Genomic DNA, 9,489 nt, shown 5'->3' with positions numbered 1-9,489 from the left:
TTCATGTTCAAGTGTTGCCGGGTGGCATATTCTATATGCTCTAAGAAAAAAATAAGAAATAATAGTTTTACACTGTTTTGGATGTGCGATGATGATATTTTTCCAACAACTGGGGTTAGATGTCCTGCTAACCATTTAGATAATAGGTATACCCATGTTAGAAATTATAGGTCTCAGGGGACTGTGTTCTTATGCAAACAAAATAAAAAACACTGACCTAAATATAAAAACAATTAAGTTTTGACATTGAAGCTTTATTTACCAACATAACAGTTGAAAAAAACCATAAAATTTCTTAAAAGAAAATTACCCGAACTGAACATATATTTGCCTTTTCCTATTGACACTTTTATCTTTCTTATCGAAATCTGTGCAAACAACAATGTATTTATCTGTCTTGGTCAATATTTTAGACAAAAATATGTAATGACCATGGAAAATCCACTGCCTCCAGTACTGTGCATCCTTTTCATGGAATATTTTTAAACTGAATTAGTTTCTTCCATAAATATAAACCTTTCAAAAATTATGTAAAACACTGACATTGAACCCATTTAAAAAATATTAAGGAAGAATAACTTTAGAATCATATATAAATATCAGAACACCATTAAGAATAACCTAATTTCAAATAGAAAAACACCTGAAGATAAAATACAAGGCTTTTATATTATATTATGCCAATCTTTTGAGAAAGGTTATGTTGGTAAAACTGGAAGAAGAGTTTCTGAACATAATAAAAAAGACAAAATATGGAAACCAAAACAATGTCATTTTTCTTCACATGAGAGATTCTGGCCATCAAATTGATTGAAAATCAACAAGAATTTAATAAAAAACGGATATCTACATAAAAAGAATCATCAAAAGCTGCTTATAGTGACCTTGGGAGGTGATGAAATTAGGCAGGCTTTTGATTAAGGGAACAACTAAATTCTTCTCTCCCAGATATGCACAGAAGTTGGTTGCTATGCCAGGACATCACACAAACTTTCTAGGAAGAAAAACAGTTGAAACTTTATACATGCTGTACCAAAATAGACAGCAGTCTTTTCTGCTTTCAAGTCAGATGATACAATAAAGGTGTAATCTTCCCTTCCATTGAAGCAAAAGTAAACTTCAGTAACGTAGTGACATGAATGCCTCAGACAATCAAGTCTTGTTTGTGTGTATATATATATATATATATATATACACACACACACATATATAACTCTTAGTTATAAAGAGTATAAGGCAGAACTACAGAAATATTCAGATAAAGCAGAGGTATAGGTATAAAAACATTACATCACTTCAAGTTTCAAATAAAGACCATTGCCTGAACTGAATCATAATCCTCTCTCTTTCTCAACTAAAGTACACATTTACACTTCAGTGAACTTAAACTTGGATTGTGCTAGTGTACAATAAAGATGTGATTGTGTATATGTTTATCTCCAGTCTCTTTCTTTTTTGTTAAACACAGTCTAGGACAAACAAATTCAGTCAACAACTTTGTAATACAGTATCTGGTTATCCTCTTGTTATTCTGCAGTTTATACCCAGTTCACACTGAGAAGAATCGGTGAACCTGAGAATACCACAGAGTATATAGGAGATTTAGTGCTGTAACCACAGATTCTGTTACATCAGAGTGTCTCTTTTTAGACAAATGTAATTTCATGTGCTTTTCCAACTTCTTGTGTTATTAACACTTCACACTGAAGAAAAAAACATTTTCCACAAGGCAAAGGACTTATGACTAGAAAGAAAACTCGGTTGTTGAAGGTGATTAGTTGTCTGAATTGTTGGATATAGAATGGCAAATGTATCACTGCAGCCTCAGCTCCAGGATGGAGGAGTACCACTATATGGTACACCCAAAGTAAGTGAGGAGGTACTCCCTGGAAGGTTTAACTTCGGCAAGCAGGAGGTTCGTACAACTTAGGATCATTGTGGTGGTGTGCAGTATAGCGAGTCAGATACTGAATTGGGTGGTCTCTTTAGAAGTCACAGGTGATCACTGACCAAAAATAGAGCAACCTAGGCTTTGGTCTATACCACCCCTGATTGATTGAAAAAGACTGAAGATGGCATTTACCACCAAGAACTGTTTTGCCAGTTGGTGAAATGGCAAGTATTAAGTGGTGAATTGTGTAGGAGTTTTCAGTTTTGCTGGGCAGGGAAACCACGAGTCACAGAGGGGTCTGTGGTTGAACAGAATTGATAGATGAGATACCACAGATATCTTGCCAATCTGAAACCTGGGAGCATATGTAATTACACCAGCAGAAAGGAGGGAACAGGCTGATAGTTTTAGGTAGAATGGCTTATGCCAAGATCACGGTTACGGATGAGAAATAAGAAGCAGATTTCCCCTTGAACATTTAAGGAAACAGCAAAGGAGAATTTGGGATGCTTCATCATACATTTCTGGCTGGTGATTGCTTGGAGTGAACGGACTCAGGAGCAGGCAATGCAATGCCTGCCTCTGAACTGGGATGGACCAGTCCTCAATAACTTCAAACAGTTAAGTGAGGTGTAGCTATGGTACTGTAATATGGTAACTTCACTTTCACCTGATGGAAAATTGAGCTTTCCATCGAGCCAAGTTCAAGATTAGAATGAGAAGTCCCTTTGAGAATTGAGTGCTAATGGAAATTATCTATGCCATTTGTACAGGAAATGTTACATGGCAATGGCCTCTGCAAACCACAAAGGCATCTTTCTTGATAAGTTTAAAGAGGAGTTAACTAATGAGACAACTTGGCACCATGTGGTAATGACAGAAATTCTCATCTTCATTGATGAGTTCTAACAGGTTGTAGGAAAGGGAAAAGCCCCCAGCTGCAGTGGCTGTACCTAGAACATACTGTTTTGCTTCTGTGGATAATTTGTGTCAAACTTGAGCTTCTCCAAATATAAACAAGCCCACCAGTCACCGTGGTGCTGCTGCACATCTGCAACAGTTCCCTTTGATGCTTTTGTCAAGCCAGTGTTGATGATGCCTCTCCTAAATCGTTGCTGTAAAAGGGAGAACTGAAGCCCATTTTTTGAGTGTGGGCAGCATGATCACTGTAGGTTGAACTTCAGGCAGCCAGATAGACTAAGCAACAAAGCTTGACTAACTGCACAGTAGATGTAGAACTACCAGCAACAAGATTTAGCTGCTGCTATTCCTGTTCTGGGAAACTAATGAAGCCCAAGTTGAAGTTGGCCATTGACTCAGGGAAGTGCAGCAGACAGCTTGTGCCAAAGGGGTGGCGAACAGCCTAATTTTAACAGGGCTGTTTGGAAATTGTTACATGTCTATAAATATACAAGAATGAGCAATGGAGATCCTGGTTAATACAGTAGTGACCAGAATACTTGCCATAAATCAGATGGTTTGAGTGAAGCTATTGATGCAGTCAATATTCTAAAAATAACAATGCCAATATTTTTAGTATTAAGGTACTGTTCATTTTACTGACAGCCACTCTCACTACAAAGTAAGGGATGCCGTATCTATGGGGCATCACCTTACTTACAAGTGGAAAAGGTCACTGTCGATTTATATATATAGTGTGTTTGACTTTACAGCAATCTTTCCCATGAGAAAATAGGTATGAAATTCTTATTGACTGACCTTGTTCCATGAGTAACTGTGTGAGAGCAACTTAGTGGCTCCTTTGATAGAATTTGTATATTCAGAAAAACACACACAATATGAAGGGTGATTTTGAAACAATGATTTGTATATCAACTAAGCGTGTAGGAAATGCATGGTATGCCTGCACACCACAATCTCAGAATTTGTTAATATTTTTCTAGTGATCACTGATTTGTTTAAATCAAAGTCATTCATGATGTTAAAAGCACTTAAAATTGGTTAGCAAACCTTTACTTTTAGGTAGAAAAAATCTGTATATTTATTTACAAAATATTAGTTAGTGATTAATTAAATATTTAATTAGGGAGCTAAAGACATTGCTAACATAGCCAAAAATTTTAATTTGAAAGAAAAGTCAATTTTTTTCAAAAATTAGATTTTAGGAAACCCATGTGGACTTTCTGAAATTTTGTTGAAGTGGTCAAAAGTAGGAAAAGAGATTACCTATGCATGACATTTGAAATCATCTGGAAGCTGTAAATTTATGCACACTTAGTTGAGAGTGTGATTTATAGATATTTCATGAATTTCTGTTTTTTTTATTTTGACAGTACTATTCTGAATCAATCATTTATACTGCACATGTGCAGTCTTCATATAACAGATGGCCAATAACGTCGGTATGTTGATATCCTTCTAGCTTCCTTTGTTCCATATCCTTCTAACGAGGTCATACTTGTTCTGTCCATGGAAAGTATGGCTGTAATGTTGCACGTTTTACAAGAAGGTCAACATCTGATGTCCTTCAATGGTAATGCAGATTGTATCTCGAGGTTACGTTCTTCCCCATGCTTGAATGAGAATGAACAGTCAGTTGGATAGCTCTAGTCGCTCTGAGTTAATTCGAAGTTACTTGAAAAGTGAGCAATGTTGAAGTTAGACAGTCTGGTGGATTAGTTCAGCCTCATCAACTGAAGATAACTAATCCAGTAGAAGCGACCGTTCCATGTCCGTAAAGCAGTACACACACTATGTTTGTGTCTGTGAATAAATTTTTAAATTTTATTTTCCATTGTGATTAGTTTCTTTCTTTCACGAACTCAGTTATCTAGAGATTCAGTACCACTTCGTAATATATATATTGTAAAACATCTTGTTATTAAGTGGACTTGTCAAATTGCTTTAAGGTTAAACTCAGTTTTTGTGAATATACCAAGATCACAGTAAATCTATAAAAGTATATCTGGGGTTCATTACATCAAACAGATATTTGGACAGTTCGACTCCTGCTCTCTACTGAGTTTTTTGGCCAGGTGGTTAGGGTGCTCGACTCACAATCTGAGAGTCGCGGGTTCGAATCTCTGCTCCACCAAACATGCTCTCCCTTTCAGCCGTGGGGGAGTTATAATGTGACGGTCAATCCAACTATTCATTTGTACAAGAGTAGCTAAAAGAGTTGGCGGTGAGTGGTGATGACTAGCTGCCTTTCCTCTAGTCTTACACTTCTAAATTAGGGACGGTTAGCGCAGATAGCCTTCATGTAGCTTTGCGCGAAATTCAAAACAAACAAACAAAACTGAGGTTTTCAGAAAAAGAGACCAAAACATCGCCCACTCCTACATTCCAAATTGACACAATCTCTAAAAACGTAAAATCTAATTTGATTTTTAGTTTTCCTGTAAAGTTGCAAACAATTTTGTGTAAGAACATTTCTTTAAATTCTTTGAAACAAGGAACTTGTGTTTTGCTAAAATTTGCGTACATTATAATATAAAAATAATAAAGTAACTAACAAAGATGTGTTTTAAATTTTATTGCGTGAAATTGGATAAAATTTACAATATACGTCACACCTCGTCTAATTATAAAACCTGTTGTAACATGATTGGACTACTGTTACGACGTTTAAATCGATGAGTATCCATTAGTGTTTACTTTACTTAGTACATTTTTTATAGGAACATATCTTGAAAGTCGAACTTTATCTTAGCATCTCGTAAAGTGAGATGGACATATCAAGTTTTAATAAACAAAAGGCATGTTTGCTTTCAAAGAAAATTTGTAAATACATACGTATAACTTTGTTTTTATATGGAGGAATGAAAATTCGTCATTTCTAGTAACTAAAAAAACGACAGTAAGAAACTCTTTTTACATTATTTCGTAGAAAAGTGTAAAGCAACAATGTGAATTCAAGTGGTTGAATTCGATAGAGTACAAATATATCATAAAATACATTATTAATATTAACCTCTAATCAGAGCAAGCTCCCTGCTAAAAATAAACCTCCTAACGAGTATAGCTAATTAAATATATTTTTCTTATGTTCATTGGGATAAAGATTAGAACTAATTGTTTCATCATTTGGATACACTCGCTGTTACTTTTTGCAGAACTATAGCAATTCCTCGATGTTACTACTACTTAATTTGCTAGTCAAAGTGGTTAACTATACTTAGAAGATTATCCCAGAATTTAAAAAAAAAAATCAGATGACACAGTTGGGTCAGTAAATTTAATGTTTTAGCAGTGTAAAAGAAATAAACATTTCTAGTGCCAAAAAAAAAAAGGATTATTGTGTTAGCAAAACAATTTATAGTTTAACATACACACACAAATAAAATATTGCATTTATAAAGAAATTATAATATTAATACCTAAAATATATTTGCTATCGTTAAAAAATCTCGAATTTTTCTTTTACTCTAACGAAAAAGTATTATACCTTTATATTTAAAAATAAGATGAAGAAGGTGCTAAATGCCAAATATTACAAAATGGATCATCTTCACACAATAAATTTTGGTTATAAACAACATTTCTGCCCTAGAGGTCGTACAATATTCTGGTAACTATGCTGCACTGCGTACAAGGAGGAGGTACCATTTAACACTTGGAGACGTGGCTAGGGAGAGATTGAAAGTGGAGAAAATAGAATCTCTCTTATGCAGGAAAGGACTTTAGGTAATGGGGGATTATAGCTTGGATCTTTCATCAGCTGTAAACCACATATCACTTAGTGAGGCTAAGGAAGTTACAAATAACATATCTGTGTTGTTTTCTACTAACGTTAAGCTGAAGCCGGCAAGTGATCAAACCGGACAGACTTGTTCCGGTGAATCAAATGACGGTAACGATAACATAAACGTTACAACATCCGGTAAGCCAACGGGTAAAACAGATATTTCTAATGGTAATATAAAACGAGTTACATCTGAAATTGACATTAAAGAGAAACTAATGTTTGAAAAGTCTAAGTCTCTTGGAAATGTTGAAGGTGAAAATGGTATTTCATACAGCGGTGTTACCGGGGATAAGTGCAACTCTACAGCAAATAACGGTACTGTAAGTAGTAATATTACTCAGCATACACGATCTCAGAGCCACCCTCAGAACTTGTGTCCTCTTTCTGAAATAGAAATCGAGGACTCGAGGAGAATCGATTCAAAAAAAAGTGCAGATGGGTTTGCATTTCCTGTAATGCAGTCTAATGAAAATACAGCGATCCTTTCGAAAGATTGCTGCAATCTAACAAATGGTAGGCCTAATAGTTTACTATTGAAAAATGGAGAAAATGATAAATTAATATTAAGACATGAAACATCACCTATATGTACAGCAGTTCCTACTACAGTACCCCAAGAAGAAATCTCTCCACAGCATGACTTTACTGAACCATCAACCCCTTTTATAATGCCAGCTTCCACAAATTATTGGGCATTTGTTGGGCAGAATTGTGAAGAGTTTCTTAGTGGAATGCACACTGTCAATGGTAATTATTCAGTACAAAGTTCTCAATTAAGTACTACACCAAGCATAAATCATATCAATTCAGTTTTAAGTGCTGGTTTAGGAAACCAGGGTCACTCTGTGAACAGTTTCAGTAATAATTTACTTCCTCAACAGTACCAGTATCAAAGACGGGCAATTACTGGAGCTCACAATTTTGGTCGGGGTAGGCATGAGACTCAATCCCTAAACCAGGGATATTCAGAATGGAATAATCCATCACGGACATGGTCTTTACCACAGTCTCGTAACTCTGTACTTCCATGTACATGGAATACACCAAGCTTGGCAGCAGTACAGAAGCAGTCCATGTCTAATACAGAGTCTCTGTTGAAAAAGATCCCAGTTTCATGTGGACATTTGCCGGCTTCACCGTCCAAGTTTCGGAAGAATTTTACATGGCCTTTTGGCAATTATGCTGAACAGCAAGATTTGCATGCTAACCTTCAAGGAGAAGATGTAAGAGAAGAAACAACCCTATTGCCTTTTCAGGTATGTTTCAAAATTATTATAACTTTTAAAGCAAGTAACTTCTCTTAAAACAAATAAGATTAGTAGTTCTATAATGTATTAGTGAATGTGTCAGTTATGATTGTTTTGGTGATAAAAAAAGAAGTTATTTTGCCAGTTGTAGAATTTTAGATAACATTTGATCATTTGATAATTTATTCTTAAATTCCACAAAACACATAGTATATTATAATATTTAGTGCTTAAATTATGGTAAAAAATAACTAAACATCCTGAAAGTAATATTGGAATTTACTCAAAAAACAACTTTTAATGTATTTGTTGTTAAAAATTTGTACATAAAATGTATGTTGATGTACATGCAGAATATACCCGTCATTGTCTAAGCAAGTGTATGTATTTACTTCTAAACTTCAGTTATCATTTACACAGTGGTGTTAATTATTTGTTAATTTAATTTAATCTTAATTATGTAAAACTTGTATGTGAACATACAATTAGAATGAATACTTATATATAATTATTCTTTTCTAGGAACGCCAAATATCTGGGAGTTTAAACACAAGTCCATTGGATCGACTCACGTATCCCCTTGAACAGCAAATTTTAGAAATAATGAAGACTGTACAAGTAGATGGCCAAGAGCCTAAAGGTAATAGATATTGAGATAAATATTATGTTAGTATCACTATGCAGGTTTAAATATTATATTCAAAATTTCATTGGATAGGTATTTGGATGTGGAAGACTATTGAAGTTGGATTTTGTTTTTAATTTACAGATAGGGTATGACCGTGATGTGCTAATTTACCTTCTTTTATCTTGTCTTTTTATGTTTTTAAATGTTCTGTTAACTAGTCAAAGAAGTATGAGAAATTCTCACTAGACTAATAAGAATATAGTAAAAAAATGTGTTAACACTGATAAGAATCCTGTCGGTAAGAAATTTTTTGTTGTTTATTTAGCCAATTCTGTGTAAGAAATTGTCTGTGAACCCTTTGTAAAGTTGTTCAGTTGTTGCTATATCATATTTTGTTTGTTTGGAAGTTGTCTGTAAAAATCAAGATGTACAGATTAAGTGTTGAGTAGTTCATAAATTCATAAAATTTTAAAGGGACAGAAAGGAGCTTATTAATCCATCAAGGATGCCCCTTTCAGCTCCCAACTATAACCAATCCTTATTACTCATGTATTCATCCAATCTTTTCTTGAACTCAGTTAAATTTTCTACCTCCACCACCCTTGAAGGCAGTTCATTCCAAAAGCCAACCACCTTATTTGAAAAGTAATACTGTCTTAAACTGCAGACAAATCCTATGCTGTGAAAAATTGGAATTTATGACCCCTTGTCCTATTTTTTTCACTGCTAAACACAAAAAAGTGTAACGGATCTGTTTTATCAATACCCTTGATAATCTTAAACACCTCAATCAAATCCCTCCTGACTCCTCTCCAGAGAAAACAAGTTTAGAGATTTTAAGTCTATCCTCATAGGACAATCCCACCATCTCGGGTATTATCCTCGTGCCTCTTCTCTGAACCTTCTCCAACAATTCAATGTCCTTCTTGAGAAAGGGAGCCTCAAACTGTACACAGTATTCTAAATGAGGCCTTAAAAGTGATCTATACAGTGAAACAATACTATTCCTTGTCTT

At 34.7% G+C, this 9,489-nt stretch overlaps 1 protein-coding gene across 2 annotated transcripts in view; it reads left to right on the top strand.

Annotated features, from left to right (window-relative positions):
• The first annotated feature begins 6,398 nt into the window (after positions 1 to 6,398).
• LOC106467078 (cytoplasmic polyadenylation element-binding protein 2-like) overlaps positions 6,399 to 9,489 on the top strand; it is a 52,914-nt gene continuing 49,823 nt past the window's right edge. The window contains exons 1-2 of one of the 2 annotated variants that reach the window (XM_022395201.1): positions 6,399 to 7,855; positions 8,369 to 8,486. In XM_022395201.1, the coding sequence (XP_022250909.1) occupies positions 6,542 to 7,855; positions 8,369 to 8,486 (1,432 nt within the window). In that variant the 5' untranslated portion in view covers positions 6,399 to 6,541. The remainder of the gene's footprint in view (positions 7,856 to 8,368; positions 8,487 to 9,489) is intronic. The other variant, XM_013927397.2, reaches the window with a different exon arrangement.

The sequence above is a fragment of the Limulus polyphemus genome, unplaced genomic scaffold (genome assembly GCF_000517525.1).
Source record: "Limulus polyphemus unplaced genomic scaffold, Limulus_polyphemus-2.1.2 Scaffold2481, whole genome shotgun sequence".
NCBI classification, from domain to species: domain Eukaryota; kingdom Metazoa; phylum Arthropoda; class Merostomata; order Xiphosura; family Limulidae; genus Limulus; species Limulus polyphemus.
Note: the sequence above shows the minus strand (reverse complement) of the source record. Positions and strands in the feature narration are given on the sequence as shown.